At 48.8% G+C, this 22,541-nt stretch overlaps 5 protein-coding genes across 5 annotated transcripts; 1 reads left to right on the plus strand and 4 right to left on the minus strand.

Annotated features, from left to right (window-relative positions):
- Positions 1 to 866: 866 nt before the first annotated feature.
- LOC136468930 (uncharacterized) lies at positions 867 to 1,367 on the minus strand. The gene has a single exon (XM_066467325.1). The coding sequence runs from the start codon at positions 1,365 to 1,367 to the stop codon at positions 867 to 869; it is 501 nt and encodes a 166-aa protein (XP_066323422.1).
- Positions 1,368 to 11,835: 10,468 nt separating this feature from the next.
- Positions 11,836 to 13,756, plus strand: LOC136471744 (anthocyanidin 5,3-O-glucosyltransferase-like). Its single transcript, XM_066469499.1, has 2 exons — positions 11,836 to 11,969; positions 12,101 to 13,756. Exon 2 carries the CDS (start codon positions 12,137 to 12,139, stop codon positions 13,538 to 13,540), a length of 1,404 nt encoding a protein of 467 aa, XP_066325596.1. The 5' UTR covers positions 11,836 to 11,969; positions 12,101 to 12,136; the 3' UTR covers positions 13,541 to 13,756.
- A 1,221-nt stretch (positions 13,757 to 14,977) lies between these two features.
- LOC136471745 (early nodulin-like protein 14) lies at positions 14,978 to 16,002 on the minus strand. The gene is made up of 2 exons (XM_066469500.1): positions 15,706 to 16,002; positions 14,978 to 15,555 (listed from the first exon to the last, which is right to left on the minus strand). Exons 1-2 carry the CDS (start codon positions 15,878 to 15,880, stop codon positions 15,137 to 15,139), a joined length of 594 nt encoding a protein of 197 aa, XP_066325597.1. The 5' UTR covers positions 15,881 to 16,002; the 3' UTR covers positions 14,978 to 15,136.
- A 2,055-nt stretch (positions 16,003 to 18,057) lies between these two features.
- On the minus strand, positions 18,058 to 20,440 carry LOC136468931 (pentatricopeptide repeat-containing protein At1g80880, mitochondrial-like; the record flags this gene model as incomplete). Its single annotated transcript, XM_066467326.1, is given in 3 exon segments — positions 18,058 to 19,111; positions 19,113 to 19,268; positions 19,923 to 20,440. Coding segments are annotated over 3 exon segments (1,545 nt in total), but the record flags the coding sequence as incomplete, so codon positions are not given.
- Positions 20,441 to 21,027: 587 nt separating this feature from the next.
- Positions 21,028 to 21,967, minus strand: LOC136471746 (mitochondrial uncoupling protein 5-like). Its single transcript, XM_066469501.1, has one exon. The coding sequence runs from the start codon at positions 21,950 to 21,952 to the stop codon at positions 21,065 to 21,067; it is 888 nt and encodes a 295-aa protein (XP_066325598.1). The 5' UTR covers positions 21,953 to 21,967; the 3' UTR covers positions 21,028 to 21,064.
- Positions 21,968 to 22,541: the final 574 nt, after the last annotated feature.

Raw genomic sequence — 22,541 nt, forward strand, 5'->3', positions numbered from 1 at the left:
CTTTGTACGCCCTTAACGTTGAGTATAGGGCCCATGTTGGAGATGGCCATGATTTTTTCGATGTTGGCCTCGATACCATGTTCGGACACAATGTATCCAAGCAGCTTCCCCTTCGAAACCCCAAAAACACATTTTTTGGGATTCAATTTGATGTTGAACCTTCGAAGGTTCACAAACGTTGCGACCAAGTTCACGATCAGGTTGTAAGCTTGAGCCGTTTTGACCACTATGTCATCAACATAGATGGCAATTGTTGGTTTTGGTCGCTGGACTTGGTCAGGCTAGTCGATTTGGTCGAGGAAGCATTGCTGCATGCACCATTGATAGGTGGCGCCAATGTTCTTTAGACCGAAAGGCATGGTTACGTAATAGTACGAACCATACGGGGTGATGAATGAGGTTGTGAGCTTGTTGGACTCTTTCATCATGATATGGTGAAAGCCTAAGTAGGCATCTAGAAAAGAGAGGATTTCACATCCTGAGGTGGAGTCGACTATCTAGTCTATTCATGGCAAAGGAAAATGGTCCTTCGGGCACGCCTTGTTGAGGCCAGTATAATCAACACACATTCTCCATTTCCTGGTCTTCTTTTTAACAAGAACAGGATTGGTAAGCTAGTCGGAGTGGTATACCTCCTTGATGAATCTAGCTGCCAAGAGTTTGGCGACCTCCTCATTTATGGCCCTGCGCCTCTTGTCGTCAAAGCGACGCAGGCGTTGCTTGGCGGGCTTTGAGCCTAGGACGAGGCATAATATGTGCTTGATGACCTCCCATGGTATGCCTGGCATGTCAGAAGGTTTCCATGCGAAGACATCACGATTGGCGCGTAGAAAGTCGGCGAGCTCACATTACTATTTGGCCGAGAGCTAGGTCCTGATCCACACCGTCTTGGTTGGGTCAGTGGGGTCGATCCCCACCACCTTAGTTTCCTCGGGTGGGTGGAAGGTAGTCAAGGAGGTTGGCTTGTTGCAGTTCGAGACTGCTGGGGTCGATGATTCTCTAAGCCGAGGGAGCTCAGCTGAGTTGATGATGGCAGTGGCAAGCTCGTAATGCTCGCGGTCACACATGTAGGCATGCGAAAAGGTGCTACCCATAGTGATGACATCGTTCGGTCCCATCATCTTCAACTTGAGGTAGGTGTAGTTGGGGATCGCCATGAACTTGGCATAGCATAGCCGCCCCAAGATGGCGTGGTAGGACCTTAGAAACTCCACCACCTCGAAGGTGAGGACCTCCGAGCGGAAATTGGCTCGATCACCAAATGTGATGGGTAGGTTGATCTGCCCGAGCAAGTATGCCTGTGTTCCTAGGATCACGCCGTGGAAGGGAGAGCTCATTGGGCAGAGCTCCGACCGGGGGATGCACATGGCGTCGAGGGTGTCGACGTAGAGGATGTTGAGGCCATTGCCTCCGTCCATCACCACCTTGGTGAGGCACTTCTTGTGGACAATGGGGTCGACGATGAGCAAGTAGCGACCTGGTCTGGCGATGTGGGAAGGATGGTCCCTCTTATCAAAAGTGATCGGAGATTCTGACCAGCTAAGGAAGGAGGGGACAACCATTTTGGCAACGCATGCCTCTCTATAGCGCACTTTGTGTTCGCACTTGGACTAGAAGACATCAGATCCCTCGAAGATCATGAGGCATTCCTCAGGATCGAGAAAGTCATCCCCATCCTTGCCCGCCACGCCTCCTTTCTTGGCCACTGCCTCCTTGCCCTTTCCTTCTTTCGGTCCCCTGGCCTATCATAGAAAGCGTTTGAGGAGTTCATAGTCCTTGTGAGGTGCTTGATGGGGTAGGCGTGGTTGGTGCATGGACTCTCCATGAGATTGTTGAAGTGGTTAGGGCTAGCCCTGCTAAGGCTGCTTGCCCACGCTATCGGCCATGATGACCAAAGCGGAGTTGGCCGGTCGGTGCTGATCCTTTGCATGGAGGGGCCCTCATCTTGGTCCTCACGCTTGCCCTTGCCCTTGTCTAGCCTCCACTAAAGACCACTCCGACCGCCTCCTCACCAGAGGTGTGGTTCGTGGCGACGTCGAGCAGGTCGCGGGTGGTACAGGGCTTTAGATAGCCGAGTTTATGGATCAAGGACTCACAGGTTGTCCTGGAGAGGAACGCGCTGATGACGTCCACGTCAACAACATCAGGAAGGGAGTTGCATTATTTTGAGAACCTACAGATGTAATCCTGCAGGGACTCGTTGGGCTTCTGCAGGCTGCTCTTGAGGTCCCAGGAATTCCTAGAACGGACATACGTCCCCTAGAAATTCCCGATGAAGATCCTCTTGAGATCCGCCCAGTCGTGGATGCTGTTAGATGGGAGGAATTCAAGCCATGCTTGAACATGTTCCCCCATGTAGATAGGGAGGTATTGAATGATGAAGTGGTCATCATCCACCCCTCCGGCTCGGTAGGCAAGCTGGAAGTCTTTGAGCCATATACCGGGATTCGTTTCCCTGGTGTATTTGACAATGTTGGTAGGTGGTCGGAAGCGCCGTGGGAACAACACTCTCTGGATGCGATGGCCAAAGGCCCATGGTCCTAGGCCGTCTGAGCTAGGACTCTAGTCATCCATTCGGTGACCATGCCTAGGGTGCGTTTCCCTGCTCCCCTCGATGGTCTGGCCGGGGCCCGTTCGCCTACTCTCACCGCCACTTGATGGACGTCATCATCACATCGGGCTTGACATCGATTGTTGATGACGCTATGAGCGTCTCGGTTCAGCCTGAGGCATTCGCGCATAGGTGGTCAGTGTGGAGCGGGTGCTGGGTCAGGCCATGGTGTAGCTATGGCCTCCTATTCCGCGTCCGGCGACTGTAGTGGTGAGCGGATGGAGCGATTCGACTGGTGTGGCCCCATTCCCCCGGTGGGGAGAGAGGCCGTGAGTCGATGTCGCGACGTAGAGCTCTCCGCCTATTGAACTGTGGCGGTTTCCACCAGTGCCCGGATTTTCTGGTGGATTGCCTGCTCCTGGGGGTCGACAGGCTCTGGAAGGCCGCACAGAAGCATTGCCGCAGTGGCAATATTCTGGCCAGCCCGAGCGAACTGTGGGGGATCATTCCCCCCGTCCATGATGTTGCGCTAGATCTGGCGGGCGTGACCCCGGGCGCTGCTCATCGGGTTACGCACGTGTGGCGCAGCATGCTGCGCCGAGCGCGCCGGCGTAGGTGATGGCTGGCTCTGCCACCTTTGTTGTAATTCCCCGCCATGCTCCTGCGCACGTGTGAGGGCCTCCGCACGAGGGTCTGGAGGAGTGTGAGCCTGTAGAGACTCTGCTACCACCGGTGGCTGTCCCGGAGCGACCGCCATAGCGCACTCCCAGGACAGAGGGTGGCTAGGCGGCATGACATCGCCTATGCTGGAGCTGTCTCTTTCAACATCGTCATCCATGAGGTCGTGAAAAGAGGTGGGAGCATAGTCTGCCATCCCCACAAATTCAGATGTGAGAGGGGGTAGTGTCCACATCTTTCGGAGCCCCCGTGCATACGCGTACGAGGGGGACGCGAGGCCATAGGGAACCAGTTGCATGGCGGTTGCGGTGGGGACAATGGGGTCCCTCCAGAGAGTCGGCGAAAGATATTAAATAGCGAGTAAAGAACAATTTGTACATTACTCATAGTGGGGTGAGCCCAGCGTGGGCTCAAAGTGAAGCGCATGTGTCTCGTCGTTGAGGTCGCTGGGTGGCCCGAAGCCGACAGAGGGCGCTCATCCTCCGACGGGCGTCGGGACAATTGCCTCCTTGCGAAGGCGAAGCACGCCGAGCTAGTTGGCGACAAAGTCCAGGCTTCCAAAGAGGAAGGTCTGGGATGGCTCGAAGATGGGAGGAATCCACATCCCAACAGGCGGGAGCATGGGGAACTCCAACGAGCTAAAGCGAATCGTATCGCTTGAGCCTATCATGATGAAGATGGCGGAAAGGTGGGCCATCTGATGACCAAAAGCGTGAATGTATGACGTCCTCCCCACGGTCAGCGCCAACTGTCGGTGTGAAAAGTGACCAACACGTAAATATATATAGTTTTGCCATACGTTGTGATCGGATATGGCCTAACACTCAATGACACAGGGTTTATATTGGTTTAGGCAACATGCCCTACGTCTAGTTTGAGTTGGTCGGTGACTTTATTCCTGAGCCTAGGTGCTCGGAGTTAGCTGTGGGGTTACAAACAAGTGGGAATAAGACGGGGGGTGTTACAGGTCTGGTCGGACTCTAGACTAAAGGGCCTAGAGCGATGGGAGCTCCTACGTGTGCTAAGTATTAGAACATATGCTCTGTGTAGCCTTAGAGTTCTAGAACCACAAAGCTGTTCTAGTGCTCAGAATGTCTAAAGCTAGCAGAGAGAGAGAGTCGAAATGACCGTCCTCTGTTGGGAGAGAGCGTAATCCCCTTTTAAAGATGAAGGGGACGACCTTACAAGTTTGAGAGAGAGAGAGTGTGTGCCCTAGTCTTGTTGCCCATGCCATTGGGTACAAGACAGTTTGTCGGCGCCCATAATACTGTTGACGCCCAGATGCATGTGGCAGGCCCCATTGTGTTCTTCTGGTATGGCAAATGTTGGCGCCTACCATACTATAGGACAAATGTCGACGCCTACAACACTATTTGTGTTCTGACATCTCTAGAAGGCTACAAAGTACCCTTCTGGCATGGCCTGACAGCACTGTCCTACAGGTGTGTAGGGTATGATCCTCGTTATTGTGGTTGACTTGAGCGCCTTACCTTATCTGTTCCGCCTGATTTCTTGGGTCCTCACCGAGCGGGCGTCCCCGGCCGGTCGTTCCCAGTAGGCTCCGGCCACGCCAGTTGGAGAAGAGCCATAAGCAGAGGTTTGATGTATTCCCAGTCGGAGAAGCGGGTCAGAGTCGGAAGCGAGCGTCATCCCCTCCTTGGCTAGGCCTTCCGATCGGAGACTGGATCGCTCTTTCGACCTGTCGTTAGGTATCTGGGCCAGCTAAAAACTCTAGTTTGGTTTTGGTGAATTGATGAAACCCTAAGTGCTAACCTAGTTTATCAAGTGATCATGAGATAGGTAGCACACTCCAAGTTGCGAAGCAAACAAAGATCATAGCATGATGAAGATGATGCCATGGTGATGATCAAGTGCTTGGACTTGGAAAGAAGAAAGAGAAAAACAAAAAGCTCAAGGCAAAGGTATAAACCATAGGAGCTATTTTGTTTTAGTGATCAAGACACTTAGAGAGTGTGATCACATTTAGGTTTGATAGCCGTACTATTAAGAGGGGTGAAACTCATATCAGAATGCGGTTATCAAAGTGCCACTAGATGCTCTAACTCATTGCATATGCATTTAGGATCTAGTGGAGAACTAACACCCTTGAAAATGTTTGTGAAAATATGCTAACACATGTGCACAAGGTGATACACTTGGTGGTTGACACATTTGAGCAAGGGTGAAGAAGTTAGAGGTGAAATGGAGTTGGTCGCAAAGATGCTGGCGTTGGTCAAATGACTGGGCGCTGGGTCGCTCAGCGACCGGACGCTGAAGGGCAGCGTCCGGTCGTGTTGTCGGTCAGCACAGCAAGAAGTCACAGTGTGACCGGACATTGGCAGGGTCCGGTCAGGCACGACCGGACACGTCCGGTCAACAAAAGCCAGTTTTGGAACCTTACTGTAAATGACCGGACGCTGGGTGTTCAACGTCCGGTCAACTCAGGCGCACTGTCCGATCAAGACTGATGACCATTGAAGTCAGGACACGTGGCTGACTACGAGCGACCGGACGCTGGAGGCTCAGCGTCCGATCAACTGACCGGAGCGTCCGGTCAGCCCGCGTTATGCCCAGTGAAGGGGTATAATGGCTCTATTTTATGGGGGCTTCTATTTAAGCCCCATGGCTGGTTCAAGCTCACTCTCTTGGCCATTTGCATTGACATAGCAACCTTGTGAGCTTAGCCAAAGCCCTCCCACTCATCTCCATCATTGATTCATCATCTTTGTGAGATTGGGAGAGAATCCAAGTGCATTGCTTGAGTGTTTGCATCTAGAGGCACTTGGTGTTCGTGTTTCGCTGCAGGTTTCGCTTGTTACTCTTGGTGGTTGCCGCCACAGTTAGACGGCTTGGAGCAGCAAGGATCATTGAGCGGAGGGTGGTGATTGTCTCTGGCTCCGATCGTGGTGATTATGAGGGGTTCTTGACCTTTTCCCGGCGGAGAGCCAAAAGGTACTCTAGTGGATTGCTCGTGGCTTGTGTGATCCTCATCTTGTGTTGGTTGTGCGGCACCCTATTGAGGGTTTGGCGTGTGAAGCCAATTAGCGCATGAACCTCCAAGTGAGTGAATCGCCACAACGAGGAGTAGCTTGCCGGCAAGCAAGTGAACCTCGGTAAAAAATCATTGTGTTCATCATTGATTTCGAGGTGATTGGTCTTCATTGTTATTCATCCTTGTGATTGATTTGTTTCTTCATCTACATGGCGGTATAACCTTCTTGATCACTCTCTTTACTTTACCGCAAACTAGTTGACAAGCTCTTTAGTGTAGCTAGTTGTGAGAGCTTGCTTGCTTGGTTGGTGTGGCTCTTTAGTTAGCCTTTGAGAGCACACTAATATAGGGTAGTGTCATAGCTTTTGTGTGAATAGACACTATCTAAACTAGAATTGTGGTAGGTGGCTTGCATTTTGAGTAGGCTAGCGCAACACTTGCTTCACCTCATAATTGTCTAACTATTTTGTTAAGTGTTGTTGTAGAAATTTTTATTATGCTATTCACCCCCCCTCAAGCCATTAGGACCTTTCACTAGCCCAAGAGTTGTGCGTCATTCGTAATGTCGTCTGTCGGGCCGAGCTTTTGCTGGGAAGCGGGCCCATTAGGGACCCCGGGTTTATGAACCCGACAGATAGCCTTGACACAATCAGATCATTTGCTAATGCGGCGGTGTTAGTGTGCATCTACAACCGGGTTGTGCTCTAATGCGACTGAAGTAAGAACCAAATCACGGACGGATCATAAGCCAATCAGTGGTGTTAGTGTACACTGCAGTCGGTCCCAGATGGCGACGGTGAAGGCTATGACCATCACTGTCGACAGCTTACTGCCGAGGCTGAAATTGGACTGCGATGTGGGTTACGACGCGGCTGTGAAAGGTGTGAGTGTAGTGTGAAATTGACATCTTTATGACATAGAGGGAGTGATGCCACAGTACAAGATGTCGGCTTAACCATTTTGCCCCACACGCAAGGTTTTATTTTGCACTCAGCCCTCTGTACATAGCAACGGCGCCTGGAAAAAACACCTCAACCAGTTTAGAACCTTGGTCGCTCGACTCGGTGTTTCTATATTACATTGATACTTCAAATTTACTTACGGCACTATGTCCGTGTAGTGTCAGTAACTACATACCTATCTACCACCCAATATGTAAAATATAGTTCCAGTACCTCCTTAGCATACAGTTGTTAAGTGCCTCATATTTATGGACAATCCTATAGGATAATGAATCATGTATTGTTGCCACGTTTGATCTGCCTATGGTTTAGTAGTGATGTAAAAAGGTATTTGTCAGGTTAGAAAGCCACCAGACAATATCATCAATAGCCTCAAGGTTGCTGGTGTTACGTCATTGGATTCAATTCAAAGAGTAAGTCATGATCTAGAGTTTACCAGATGATGGAAACTACATTTGATTACTGAAAGCAGTCGCCATTCCATTGCGAGTGCCATCAATTTGATTGATGCCTATTTGGAGAACTTATGAATTTTCCTTCAAATTTGTAGAATGTCGGACAAGCATGGAGGCTACTGAACATTGGGAGGAACTTCTTTCTTGCTGGTATTGCTGAATCAAGAAGACCAAATGGAGAAGAGTTATTGAATAAGTTGCCTTTTCGACCTCACAAGCTTCAATGAATTGTTGATGACAGACAGCCTCTCCAGCATGTTGGAACGTGAGTAACCTTTACTCCTTGAAGCAAAACTGCCATGTTCTTTTTGACGCCAGTGTTATGTAAACCAGCAATAATTCTAAAACCTATTCTGGACGACAAATGTGTAATTTCTTGTCACAAAGTTGTGGTGTCTATCAAGTTATAGGTGATATCTTTACTCATAAATCATTTTCTTAGATGTCCAGTTATGAATGGCCACAACACAGTGAGTAAAAAAGGCACTATTATTAATTGTGCTGTAGGTAGTGGCTTTTTTTGCTACATGTTGTGGCTCATTTTTCTTATTAATATGTTGATTCATTACACAAAGAATTATCTGAGTTTGTAGGAAATTGTCCCCTTTTTGTGATCCACTATGTTGATTCATTACACAAATTATTATCTGAGTTTGTAGGAAATTGTCCCCTTTTTGTGATCCACTATAGCCTGCTGGACAACTAGATGTTAAGTGTACAGCACCCTATCTTGCCTTCCATTATTTACATATAGCATTTTTATTTTGCTTCCAAGCCAAATTCTGTTTTTTTTTGCCACACAAGAACCCTTCTTCTGTGGATGGATGCTTCCAGTTTATTATGACACCCATAGGCCTACCCATGGCCTATGTCCATCGCATGTGCTACGGTTGATTGATTTAGAACAATTTATGAATCCTCTGCTCATAATAGATAGCCTTCCCATTTGCTTTCAGTTCCTGCAGGTTGTTACATATGGTTCCAATTCCAGCTATGCCAAAACCATGTTGTCTACCGCTGCTACTGCCAACCTATTTGCCACACAGTGTACCAGTCAATTGTCCGGGTTTATTCGATCGTATAAAGGTTAGTTGTCTAATTCTACAGGTTTTTCTTCGCTCAATCCCATGGAGTGTCTCAGTTTACATATACCTCCATGTTCCATTTGAACATTTGCATCATTGGTTTTGACAAGAGGACTCAACATTGTTGCGACTTTACATAGCTCAACTTTAATACAGTCCTCTCCATGCATTAGAAATAATTCAATGCTCAAAATTTGTAAAGTACGTAGCAATATAACTCAACATTATCGCGCCTTTACATGGCTCAACTTTAGTACAGTCGTCTCCACGTATTAGAAATAATTTAGTGCTTAAAATTTGTAAAATACGTTTCTTAACCTAATTTAAGTCCCTACATTTTTTAAAGCATGAACTCAAGACAGGTAGTCCAACGCAAAGAGTTGACCTTGCGATCGCTAGATGTCTTATGTCTATCAGATGGATTTTCCAGTAACCTCCCTGCTACTTCATAGTTTCATTAGAAAGGGTGACATACATGATGCAGCACGTAAATAGAAAGTCGTCGTCATGTATGGCACTGCACACCTAGATAGTTGTTTCAACAATTCTTACATATATGAAACCCTATTTATGAAGCTTCAGATGTCCTACTGTCCTCACAAATTTAGCACCTTCATTCTATGCTCCATATGTACTAACCACCTTTATAATGCTATAGGTACAAAACAACGTAACGGCTTCATCATTTTGTGACACGGACAGCCCTGCTTCGGAACGGCTGCAAAACTTGCTATTAGCAACGGTTCCTGGGGACAGGCACACCAGCCTCTTTAGTACCTTTTACATGCTATTGCCCCTTTGTATATTACGTTATTGATGAACCTGTTCCCTCGTTTTACAAGCTATTGTCCCTCTCGTGTACTCGCATATGCGCGCGATGGCGCACCCCTGCGCTAGTAGGAGAGTAATTAAGGACACGTTATTGTTTTATTGGTATTCCATCCATTCATGGATTTAGATTGTTGCTTGCTTTCTACCAGTATTCATTTAGAGGTCATCTAAATATCTAACGGCTACTTTGAGTATGTTTGCTAGTATAAAATGCCATTTGACGCGTAAGCTAGCATAAAGTTGTGAGATATTTTAGGAACAGTCACACCAGTTTCGACATAAAGTTTTTGGTTTAGGGACATTTAACTTGACGGAGGGTTTTTAACTTTGTGCATTAGCACCTGATCTTTCTCTGCCTCCTAATCTTTTTATACAACCCTTGCTAGACTTTGGCTGTTGATTGAGATACATTCAAAATCATATGTCTCAATAATCTTAACCATGTTTCTTTGAGAATAAAAATACGAATCAGATGAAATGCTACTACGCACTAATTCTGTGTAATTGCAAAAATAATCTACGACAGATGAAGTGCTAGTGCTACTACGCACTAATTCTGTGCAATTGCAAAAATAATCTACTTGAACATAAGAACTACCTACAATAAAGCTTCTCAGATTATATTTTTCATAGATTCAGTTAACTTACACATGCTGAGTGAACCACACCTAGCTACCACCATTCCACTTAAGCTTTTGTTCTCGTTTCGTATGAAAGGGTTAGTCCGGGGATGGTGGGATAAACTCTAGTAGCCTTATTGTTGTCTAACTCATCTTTAACAATCAAGATATGACTAAACCCTCCACAATATGGCCAAACCGGCCCGGATGTCACATACAACCCCTCAAAGGGCTCGACGTCCTCATCGACCCAACACACCAATAACCGGGTAAACGATGACTAAAAATGTTCTCTCTTAGCACGCGCGACCGGATGAATGACATCTAATCTCTTCGTCCTAAAAAGAATATAGCCATTTCTTCGGATGAATGGCATCTATTCTCTCGTCCTAAAAACAATATAGTTCTCACTTTTCGATGAGAAACATTTTTAAATCCAAATCTATGCAAAAAGATTATAAACATTTATGATACAAAATAGGTATAGTTAGATTGATTATAGAATATTCTGACCGACACCGCAACGAGTGGTATTTGTCCAGTACCATTACAAATTTAGGTTTCTTTGCCGTAACACACCGTAGCTAATATTTTATTTATTTCTCATATTCGCGGAGAGAGAGGATGTGAGAAATGTCCAAACTATCCTTGTCTTCAACCTCCAAACTACCCTTGTTAACATTTCTTGTGAAAACTTAAAAAATAATAACTTTTCTAAAATCTAAAATTACTCTTTTTTGGAACCTAGGAACATTCTCTTGTTCCTATCCTCCGTATGGCATCCGATCCTAGGTGCACTAATGGGTCATCATATAGGGCGTGATTGGTTGGCCTCCTCTCGCGATCCGCTGCATCATCCTGCTCGACGCTGTGTAGGGATGGTTTGTTTGGTTTTCTGTGCCGAACGAAATCAATACATCGGACCGTGCATCGGAGGCCCTTAGGCTCGCAGCGCATGTGAGCCGGGATGGCATGGTACGGCGCGTGGCCCACGCGGGAGACGACGCCATCCTGCCAGATGAGGCGCGAGGATAAGGTTACCGTGCGTGTGGGCATTACCATCGTTGTCGCCTCTTCCGGGCTGCTTCCCTCTCTTCTCTGCTGTCTCCCACTCACGAGGTAACCTCACCAATTAGTGCAGGAGGTAGCAGCAACTCCACCCACGCCAACAAACCAAACTTGAGCTAATGCATCAAACTCATATAGATTCAGCAAACCAAACAAACCGGCTCTCACCCTGTATCTTGCAACCAAACAAACAGAAGTGCACACTCCATCCTGCCTCCCATTAGCCCGACTCGCCTACCCCTCAGCAACCAATCACGCTCATAGCGTTGGTCTCTGACCAATCAGCGACAGAAGTGATGACCTGTGAATAACGTCAGCCATGACGCAGGCAAGAAATGCCGTTTACTGACCGCCTGCCATGACTCAGGGCCTGGTTCGCCTAGCAGCTACTAAATTTAGTAGCTTTTAGTCACTTTAGTAACTTTTTAACTAAACATTATGATTAAAAACTACTAAAAAGGCTTTAGTCCTAACTCTGAAGTTATTAAAAGTGGCTAGCTACTAAAGTTTACTGGCTCCAACCAAGCACCGTCCATCGAGGAGACGAGGACGAGGACGAGTAAAGAGGAAAACACAAAGCGTATCTTCGCCACTGCAACCATTCCACCATGAAAAAGGATTAAGAACCAATCGGAGTGGTCTATAAAAAAAACAAAACAAAAAACAAACAATCGGAGGGTAGAATAAGAGCCGAAAGATTGACTAGCATGGGGTACTCAATTCCAGGGTGAACTTCTCTCCCAAGGCTCGATTTCTTTTTCCTTCTTTTCGTGGATGCAAAGTGCTAGCCAACAACTACTATCATGGATCCAAAAGCTAGCCGCCTCCTCTAACAAGTATTGACTCGTCAAGTTGCAGCTCCGAAGGCTCGAACACCAGGAGCGATCACGAGCCATGGGGAAGAAGACGCTCGTGCTGTACCCATGGCTGGGCGTGGGCCACCTCAACCCCATGGTGGAGCTTGCCAAGACCCTCCTGCGCCACGGCCTCGGCGTGATCATCGCCGTCGTCGACGCTCCAGATACCGACGCCGTGTCTGCCGCCGCGGTCGCCCGCCTCGCGGCCGCCAACCCGGCCATCGCGTTCCGCTTACTGCCGGTCCCGGCCAGCACCGACCTCGGGGCGCACCCGGTGAAGCGCAACCTCGACACGCTCCGGCTCGCCAACCCAGCACTCCGGGACCTGCTCCGCTCGACGCCTGCCGCCGACGCGCTGCTGCTCGACATGTTCTGCGTCGACGCGCTCGACGTCGCGGCAGAGCTCGCCGTCCCCGCCTACTTCTTCTTCCCCTCCGCGGCCAGCAACCTCGCCGTGTTCCTCAACCTTCCCTACTACTACCCCACCGTGCCGTCGTTCAGGGAGATGGGCAAGACTAGGCTCGTGCGCTGCTTCTCGGGCATGCCGCCCATCCGTGCCGTGGACATGTTGCCGATGATCCACGACAAGGAGAGCGACGCGACCAAGGTCCGGCTCTACCAGTTCAAGCGCATGGCGGAGGGGAGGGGCGTGCTGGTCAACAGCTTCGATTGGCTGCAGCCCTGGGCCCTGAGAGCGCTTGACGACGGCGTCTGCGTGCCCGGCCGGCCAACGCCGAGAGTCTACTGCATCGGGCCACTGGTCAACGACGGCCACAAGACTGCAGAGAGGGGCGGCGAGAGGCATGAGTGCCTGGCGTGGCTGGACGCGCAGCCCAGGCAGAGCGTCGTGTTCCTCTGCTTCGGTAGCAAGGGCGCCTTCGCGGCGGCACAGCTGCTGGAGATAGCCCGCGGTCTAGAGAGCTCCGGCCACCGGTTCCTATGGGCAGTGAGGAGCCCACCGGAGGAACAGAGCCAGTTCCCCGAGCCGGACTTGGAGCGGCTGCTTCCAGCGGGGTTCTTGGAGAGGACGAGGAACAGGGGCATGGTGGTGAAGAACTGGGCGCCACAGTCAGAGGTGGTGCAGCACGAGGCGGTCGCCGCGTTCGTGACGCACTGCGGGTGGAACTCCACGCTAGAGGCTATCATGTCCGGATTGCCGATGATCTGCTGGCCGCTGTACGCCGAGCAGCGCATGAATAAGGTGTTCATGGTGGAGGAGATGAAGATCGCGGTCGAGATGGAGGGATACGAGGAGTTCGTCAAGGCAGAGGAGGTGGAAGCCAAGGTGAGGCTTGTGATGGACACCGACCAAGGGAAGATGCTGAGGGAGAGGCTCGCCGTCGTCAAGGAGAAGGCTAGTGAGGCCATCCACGAAGGCGGGTCTTCTGAAGCGGCATTCGCAAAGTTTTTGAGGGACATGGAAGTGGAGAAAATGCCATAGTCCACGTATGAACATGAACTCCAAAACTGAGAGTAGAAGTTTATCCATTACTGAAGGATTCATATTTACAAATTATGTCATTTTATAAATAAATCAAAGCTAAGAAGCTGGTGCATGCTACTTACTTTTAGTTTTTGGGATTCACCGGGTATTGTATCTAGTGAGCCAATTAGAGAAACAACATGTGTTCTTAAATTGCTAAATAAATGTTTACTTAATTATACATCAACATCACTTCGCAAACCATGGTCAGCTTCATCAACTACAAAAAGCAGCTGTTCATTTTTCTACTTGCTGTAGATGCTTAGCACCCGTTACAATCTAGGTGTTGTTTGGTTTCAAGAGGAGCAAGGGTAAGGCAAAGAAAGTTATGCGCAGTAACAGGAAGGGATCCGTTACTTGTTCTGTTTGGTTGAGCGGCTACGTGCCACCACGATCGAGAGCAATCAGATTTCTGAAAAGGCTCGGATCCGTTGCCCGGCACGAGATTACATCACATATCAACAAACAAAAACTAACGAGATTGATTCACTGTGTTATCCGATCACGCCAATAAACCACTGAACCAAACATCATGCTAGTATGGTCTTTACACAGCACAAACATACCTCCTTTTCTCGAACAGGTTGGAAAACTACGCATCATCACTGTATTAACAAGGAATAAAGGTGAAAGTATACAGGGAGCCAAAGTAGCAGACAAAACAAAAGAAATAAAAAATAATGGAGGTACAAAAGCAGAAAGAAAACAGTGCACTGAAACTATGCAGTGAAATCAAGGTGAGCATAAGTTCGATGAGCCTGGAAGAAAGTAGTAATTTACCGAAGGATCATCAGCTGAGAGCCTATTGCAGGGTACTAAAATATAAAATCGGTATTAAATCTAGGTAAGTTAATTGAATATCACATTGTTAGCTGCCCCCACCAAATTTCTAACAACATTAGCATTTTTCTTCAACATCTAGCATTTTTCTAACAACATATAGTAGGCCGTTTGGCATGGGTCGTATATTGTTAAAGCAGAAGCAGAGTTGAAGATTGCACTGCGGACTGTGGTTGCTGATCCTGTTTCACAGTTTCAGGCACGTTAAAACAGCATAGATGTTTTGTCAAAAAAAATAAAAAAATAGATGGCTAGATGCACAGCACAAGCTTGGTCTGATCTGATAAAAGAACTGAACAACAGGCGGTCTTCTAAAGAACGTTGAGCTTGGTGTTGAGCCTCGGCTTGGCGGTTGTCGGTTGGCGAGGAAATTACTAATTTCATATTGCTAGGATTTCGATAACATCTACAGTCTATTTATTCGCCGTTGTTTGTCTGGAACGTATTAGCAAACATTGCAGGATCGCTGGATCGGCGGGAGAGGAAGACGAGATTTCGAAGGCGTTTATATTGACACAAGACACGAGAATGGAATGTTGATGTAAAACCGCATCATGATCGATGAATTATCCTTTTATGATTTATCATCTCTGACAGGAACTATCATATCGTCTTCTACAGACAGAAGCAGCAGCAGATTGCTTCTCTCTCTCTTTGAGCTTAACAGCAAGCGGGACGAATCAAAGAATCTCCGAAAAACGCTGCTACATTTGACTAGCACTCGACCAACAGAGCCCCAAGAAGCGCGACGGCGCCGACAAGCAGAGCGCCGGTGTTCCCGGCAGCCGCCGTCCTCCACGCGGCCCCGGTGGCCGGCGCCGGCGCCGCGGCAGGGCCCCCGACGAAACTGGCGGCAAACGGCGACTCAGCAGCCGGGACCGGCGCCGGAGCGAGGCCCCGCAGGCGGCCGCGGCCGTGCTTCTCGGACATGACGACGAGGAGGAGGCGCTCGCCCTTCTGGCAGCTCCCTGGGGCGCCGCCGACGAAGTAGTACGGGCCGGAGCGGGGCAGCGGCACGGTGGCGGCGCCGGCGGTGGCCTTGTGGACGGCGAGCGGGGACGCCGTGCTGCAGCGGTTGTAGTCGTCCCGGGTCACCTCCAGCACCGAGTCCGCCGCACCGTCGAACTTGAACACTGCACGCATGGGAAGCAGATGAGTTGAAGCCACAGGGTAGAAATGAAGAATCTTTCGCTTGTGCAGCAAAATGTCTTCGATCCTTCAATCAGATCGCTGAACTGGAAACAACGACGAAGATGTAGCGAGGGCGGCGAGGGATCTCTTACCGAGTTTGTCGCCGACTTGGAAGCGGTTGGCGGAGGCCCACTTGGCGAGGGCGTCGGGCTGCGCCGGCGCCTTCCACGCGTCGTTGGCGCCGCCGACAACGAAGTCCCTGGCCTCGGCAGCAGCCGCCGCAGCGAGGACCACCGAAACGCAGAGGAGCAGCACCCTCGATGCCATTGGAGTAAGACGAGCTTGACTGAGCACAGCAGGCAGACGACACAAGACCAGACGCGCGCTGGAGATGTCACGGACGAGTGTGATGGAGCTCGTGAGTCAGTCAGGCAGGCAGGCAGAGTGCTGTGCGAATCGTGGCGACGGGGTGCGTTTATGTAGGCAGTGGCGACGAGGGGTGTGTCAAAGTAGCCGTTGGGGTCGAACGTTCGGGTCCTCGGGAGGTGGGGACGCCATTATCACTGTGCTGTGTGCTGTGTGCTGTGTGCTGTGTGCTGTGTGCTGTGTGCTGTGTGCTGTGTGCGGACCTTCTTCTGTTTTGGACTTTACCGTTGCCTTTGTCGTCTTTTTAGAAGAAGAAGAACGGGGGTCCAACGGTCAGGCACCTGAGGATTATACAAAGGTTTTCAGATGAAGAAGAACGGGGTCCAACGGTCAGGCGCACCTGAGGATTATAGAAAGGAGCAGCCGCAATGCATTTTTTGCTGGGATTTTTTTTTTGCGATATAAACAAATTTAATAATTAATTAAAATATAAAGATTCGTGATTGCCTGCCTGATGATTGGATTAGGTCAGGGTTGGACTCGACGGCAGGCTATTGATGGATGGGCCTCTCTCGTGGCAGGCCTCTTTAGTCAATTTGCCAAATCCTTTTGTTTTTTTCGACTACCATTTGCCAAATGCTGCCATAAGAGCATCTTTCTAAAACTCGCTATCTGAATTATCATTTAGAGAGCCATTTATACAAAAATCATTCTCTGTATCTTTTCACTCTCCAACAGCTTTTATATATCTTGTCTGCACTCTATAAACCATTCTCGCTATCCATCGTTGGATAGCGAGAAATCCAGAATAGAGGATGACTATATTTGGATAACCAATTAAAAATGCTGGAGGGTGTTCTTTCACCAAAATCTTTATTTCTAACAATTAGAAATGATATAGAGTCTTTTGGAGTTGCTCTAAGAACGACGCTTCAATTCAGTCTCAGAAACTTTCAAATAGAATATGGAAACTCACATTTGGAATTTGACCAATTGCTCGGGAAGACTTACTTTGTGACAGTATTTCTATAGCAAGCAAAATTGCAAATTCAAGACATATTCAATAAAGCCTGATGACCAGATATCCACGTTTTAGTTCAGAAATCTTCAGATAGAGACTAGGTAGCAATCATGGTTCTAATAAGACTTAGTGCTGACATAATGCTTTATGGTGCATCTCCGGTGATACTACAGTAGTAGCTCAGGATGTCATCGGATATTCATGCACATGATATAGTTTGGCTAATTTACAACTGCAAGATCCCGGCCATAATTTTTTTCCTGTTCTTCCAGCTATGTTAAATAAAATAAATTCAAAACGCATGCTTGAGCACTTCGCCCAGAGGTCTGCAAATGCCAGCCATAACAAATTATTTTGAAACAGGCTAAAACCCTTGAATGCCCGTATAAGTTTAGATACGAACAGAAGATAGAATGCACCAAATTAGAACATAGCACAGCTATTTGTTCCTTCAATTCAGTACTCAAATGAATATAAGTGAAATGGGATCTCGGGATCAAAATAGCACAAGAACAACAGAGACTGTCACAAAGAGCATACAGCTGCCACCAACACAGGGCTCTGGTTCAAAAATTAACAGAGTTGGCACTCTACAGACTAAAATATTTAGGCAACATATATCCACCCAGATACCTCCTTATAAGCAAACTGGCCTGAGTATCCTGAGTAATCAGTCAGTCATGCTCATACCCATTAATATTGTTAATTACTCGGCTTTGATTACTTGTAAAAGGAAAGGTGGCCCGTTATTAGTGTTTGACCTTGCACTCACCCTAATACAGCTGTTTTTAGAGAATTGGTAGCAATGTTGTTCATGTAAGTGAGAGCAAGTTTCTAAAAAAATAAATAAATCTGAATGTTCACCATTCTAATGACAGCTTGAAACAATACAAATGCTTGTAGTAAGCCAAACAACCAAGCTTTCCCTCAAAACTCTTCCGCAGATCCCAATTGTTAGACAAATTTACCGACTGCAACTGCAGGTAGGCAAGATACAAAATAACTGGTCGTGGGAGGACATTCAAGATTAACACATTTTTACCAATGAACATAGACTCAAATGACCCATGACCATTGTATCAAACAACTGAGTTCAAAGGTAACCATTTCAGAAAACACAGGCAACTGCCACGTTTATTATGTTTTTTACAATTAGATTCACACAAGTTTTCTTTTTTTGCCGCTGGTCAGGGTTCACAAACAGGTTAACTTAATGTACTGTACCCCACATTGTGGTCCATATTCAACTTTGTTGAAAAAGTCCCTTATATCAAAAAGGCACTAGAAGCAACCACATTTGTTATTGCGTTCTTGACCGCTTTGTAAAATGTTTACCACGCTGGGGGATGATATTGTATTTGCCTGCTCCTCTCCAGTGGTCTCTGTTGTTCAACAAAAATGTTTTAAATTCTTTATCAAGTTGTGTATCAGAGGCAAAACCTTTTTCCTTCATTTCGTCGTAGTACTCTAAAGCTCTTGGTATACATCCGTGTTTTACTAAACCTTCGACCACTGTCATATAGTGTGAACGGACAGGGCTGATCTCATATTTTCTCATTTCATTCCACACTCTTAGAGCATTCCCAGACTCGTTTAGCAAGAAAAATTTATCAATAAGCATCAGAAATGTATCACTCTTAGGGCCACAACCATCCTCCTTCATTTTCTGCAAGAGCTTCAGTGATTCCTCAATGCCTTCTTGCTTCAAAAATGCATGGTAAGTCGAAATGGTAGGAATGATGCCCTTAAGTACCATGGTTTGCATCACCATTCGCGCTTCATCAAGCTTACAACTTTCACAGAGTGGAACTATCATATTGTTATATGTTTCAACATCCGGCTGGAGGCCTTCATCTGTAAGTTTGCTGAATATATTGTGTGCATCCTTCACACAATTTTCTCTTGTCAGAACATAGACAAGTGAATTGTAAACACCAATACCAGGAATCCAGCCCCTCTTTTTCATCTCATCATAAACCCTTAGAGTATCAAAAAGGTTTCCAACTTTTGAGAAACAACTGATCATAAGAGTATACGACATGCCATCAGGAGTAATGCAGTGATTTGACATTTCTCTCCAAACTGTCTTTGCTTCAGCCACATCAGTGGTTACATTACACCAACCATCTAGAATTATGTTGAAACCTTCTGCAGTAAGTGGGAAGAATTTCTCTCAGAAGAAGCAAGTCCTCAGCATCCTCTATGTTTTTGCCTTTGCAAAGAGCACGAAGAAGGGAGTAGAATACACTTTGATCTGATTCGACTTTAAACTTCTCCATGACATCAAGTGTTTTGACTGCTTTATTTACTTCATTGGCAGCTGCATACCTGAAATTTCATATCCATACAATGAAAAGACCATGACAGAAAAAAGATCTCGCAAAAGTTCAAAAGTACATTGGAAGTTCAATTACAGAATTATGAGTGCTAAAGACGAGCAACACAATGCTCAATAAAGTAGGATGCTAAGGTAAACCCCAATAATTGACCCAGAAAGTTATACTATCCTTCCTAACTGATTATACTATAATCTGCACAGAGTCAACATCCTGAGAACAGGACCCATAAAAGCTGCATGTTTTGTTATCTTCTAGGAGCACATCGATCACATTTTTGAAGTTTTACAACGAATGCCTGTACCTCAACAATTCAACTTCAATTTATAACAGTGAAAACAATGCAACCGCATCAGTAAATTAAGTAAATAACAAAAATATTTCGTTGGAACAGTGTGCCCACCGAAGATTAATATTAACCCCAGAGCATAAATTTCTGCTGGTGCTTCTAAAAAAATAATGTGTTCACGATTTTTTAGAATCACTGCACGTCTCAACTGAAAGCATGTTTAGAGAACTGAATCACCGGTCATAACTCATAATAACACATAAATAAGAGGAAACTAGTACTTAGCTCACAACATTCGAGTTTATACTTTCTTTTCTGCAATAAAAAGGATGACAGAATTCCTGCACGAGATCGCACCTCTCCATCAGGATAACCATGGCGCGGCGAGTGAGCACACCGCGGTTCCGCATCCGTCGCACGACCGCCCACGCGAGGTCGAACCGCCGCGCCTTACCCGCGGCCCACACGGCCAGGTGCCACGCGTCGGCCGGCGGCGGTAGACCCGCCCCATCGGCCCCATCCACGGCGCTGCACTCGTCTCCGTACCGAAGAGCTAGCGCGGCAGCGTCCGGGTCGCGGCGCAGCTCCCAGAGCGCGCGGACTAGGAGAACGGGGGAGGCCGGCGATGGGCCCGTGGATAAGGAAAGGAGGAGGGAGATGGCCTCCTTCCGGGTTGAGGTGCTGGAGGCCGCGCTGGAGAGGCGGTGGAGGAAGGAGGCGAGCTCACCGTCGTCATTGTCAGGGGCGGAGGGGATGGGGTGGTCGGGGTCTGGTTCGAAGTCGCTCTGGTCGGAGGGACAGCGGGAGGTGAAGAGGCGAAGGAGACGGGACGAGAGGGTTTGGCCGAGGCGGGAGAGGTGAGGGCGGAGGGCAATTTAATTTATTGCCACTCTTACGGTTGCCACTCCTTCAGTTGCCAGCGTTAAAAGTACTCCTACATATTTGTCACTGCATGCAATTCGCCTCCTACGAATTTGCCATTTTCGCCGACGTGTCGTGCCAGATGGACTCGCCAGCGTGGAAGGCAGCCTGAGAACCCTATTTGGGTGTGGCAAATGACCATACTGCCCCTCCTCCACCTCACGTTCTTTTATGGGCCAGGCAACCTTTTTCTTCCTCTTCCCCCCTTGGTTTTCGTTTCGGTTTTGCTCGAGCTAAGCTTTGAGCTTCCGTTTTTAGATTTTGGCCTTCCTTCCTCTTCTTTCTTTGCTCTCCGATCCGTCGTCTCTCCCTGACTCCTCCTGACAAAAAGAGGGAGGAAACCGAAGCGACAAGCAAGCAAGCAATGGGTGTCAAGGGATTCGTCGAGGGCGGCATCGCCTCCATCGTGGCCGGCTGCTCCACGCACCCGCTGGACCTCATCAAGGTCCGCATGCAGCTGCAGGGTGAAGCCGCCGCAGCGCCGCAGCCAGCGCTACGCCCGGCGCTCGCCTTCCACGCCGGTGGCCACGCCGTCGCGGCGGTTGTCGTCATCATCTTCGTCGTCGGCACCGATCGTCTCAGAACTCGACGCCCTTGAAGACCTTGCGCACCTGCTCGAGCGTGACGAAGAGCACGACGGTGAATGGCCCCTGGCGCATCACGGTGGGGATGAACCCCTTGTACAGCGCCATGGGCCCTTCCGACCTTACCGTCTTGAGGGCGTAGTCGACGGCGCCGGCGTACGGCGGGGGCGAGCCGGGCGCCACCTTCATGTTCATCATCCTCGTCTTGACGACATCCACCGGGTTGGACGCGGCCGCCGCCACGATGCCCGCGGTGAAGCTGGCGGCAACGTGCGTGGCGAGCCCGTCGGCGCCAGGGCCCCGGCGCGCCAGGATGGCCTCCTTGGCCTGGTCGTACGTGGCGAGCTGCGACGCGGTGACGATCATGGCGCGGTTCACCGTGAGCGACGACCCGCGCCACAGGCTGCGGACGCCCTCGTCACGTGCCATCCGGCCGATGGCGTCGCCGACGCCGGTGTAGTTCCGGCGCTCCGCCAGGGGGAGGCGCCCGTCCGCCTGCATCCGCACCATGGCCACGTCGGCCGGGTTGCCCACGGCCGCGCCGACGCCCGCCGCCACGAGCCCCGCCGCGATCTTGCGGTGCAGCGGGAGGACGCCGTTGTTGTCCTGCGGGGTCCACTTTGTCTTGAGGATGTCGTACAGCCCCATCCGCATGGTGGAGTAGAGCGTCTGGCGCAGCATGGTGGCGGAGACACCAGAGAAGAGCCCCGCCGCGCCCTCGGACCGCAGGATCTGCGCGCCCACGGCCAGCGGCCCCGGCTTCCTCGGCGCCGCCGGGATGTCGTGGTGCGGGAGCGCGACGGCGTGGCCACCGGCGTGGAAGGCGAGCGCCGGGCGTAGCGCTGGCTGCGGCGCCGCGGCGGCTTCACCCTGCAGCTGCATGCGGACCTTGATGAGGTCCAGCAGCAGGAAGGTCATTTGTCAGGCCCAAACAGGCCTCCCAGGCTGCCTTCCGCGCTGGTGAGTCCATCTGGCACGACACGTCGGCGAAAATGGCAAATCCGTAGGAGGCGAATTGCATGCAGTGGCAAATACGTAGGAGCACTTTTAACGCTGACAACTGGAGGAGTGACAACCGTAAGAGTGGCAATAAATTAAATTGCCCGAGGGCGGAGGGCGGCGGCGAGCGGCGGCGCCATGCCAGGAGATGCGAATGTTTTGGGGCTTGGGAGTGGTGCGTGCGTCGATCTGAACAAGCCAGTGGCACGCAGCCCATCCTGTTCCTTTATCTCTGTTCCGCCGGACAGCCAGTTTTCTATTCACGGTCCTACAGTCACGTCGCTGCTCAATACTTTTAAGTTTAACTTAAAAATATAAAAAATAATATCTATTTGTATCTCTAAATAAATTTATTATAAAAATATATTTTATGTGTAATCTAATAATATTCATTGTATACATCGTAAATATTACTATACTTTTATATATATTTAGTTAAATTTTAAAAAAATTGATTTATTGTAAAATGAGA

The sequence above is a fragment of the Miscanthus floridulus genome, chromosome 8 (genome assembly GCF_019320115.1).
Source record: "Miscanthus floridulus cultivar M001 chromosome 8, ASM1932011v1, whole genome shotgun sequence".
Taxonomy (NCBI): Eukaryota; Viridiplantae; Streptophyta; class Magnoliopsida; order Poales; family Poaceae; genus Miscanthus; species Miscanthus floridulus.

Excerpts from the sequence above, each read along its gene's own strand:
- LOC136468930 (XM_066467325.1), bottom strand. The coding sequence starts at position 1,367 with ATGTGCATCCCCCGGTCGGAGCTCTGCCCAATGAGCTCTCCCTTCCAC.
- LOC136471744 (XM_066469499.1), top strand. The coding sequence starts at position 12,137 with ATGGGGAAGAAGACGCTCGTGCTGTACCCATGGCTGGGCGTGGGCCAC.
- LOC136471745 (XM_066469500.1), bottom strand. The coding sequence starts at position 15,880 with ATGGCATCGAGGGTGCTGCTCCTCTGCGTTTCGGTGGTCCTCGCTGCG. Across the intron at positions 15,556-15,705 it reads CCAAGTCGGCGACAAACTCG|TGTTCAAGTTCGACGGTGCG; the intron begins GTAAGAGATCCC and ends CCATGCGTGCAG.
- LOC136471746 (XM_066469501.1), bottom strand. The coding sequence starts at position 21,952 with ATGCAGCTGCAGGGTGAAGCCGCCGCGGCGCCGCAGCCAGCGCTACGC.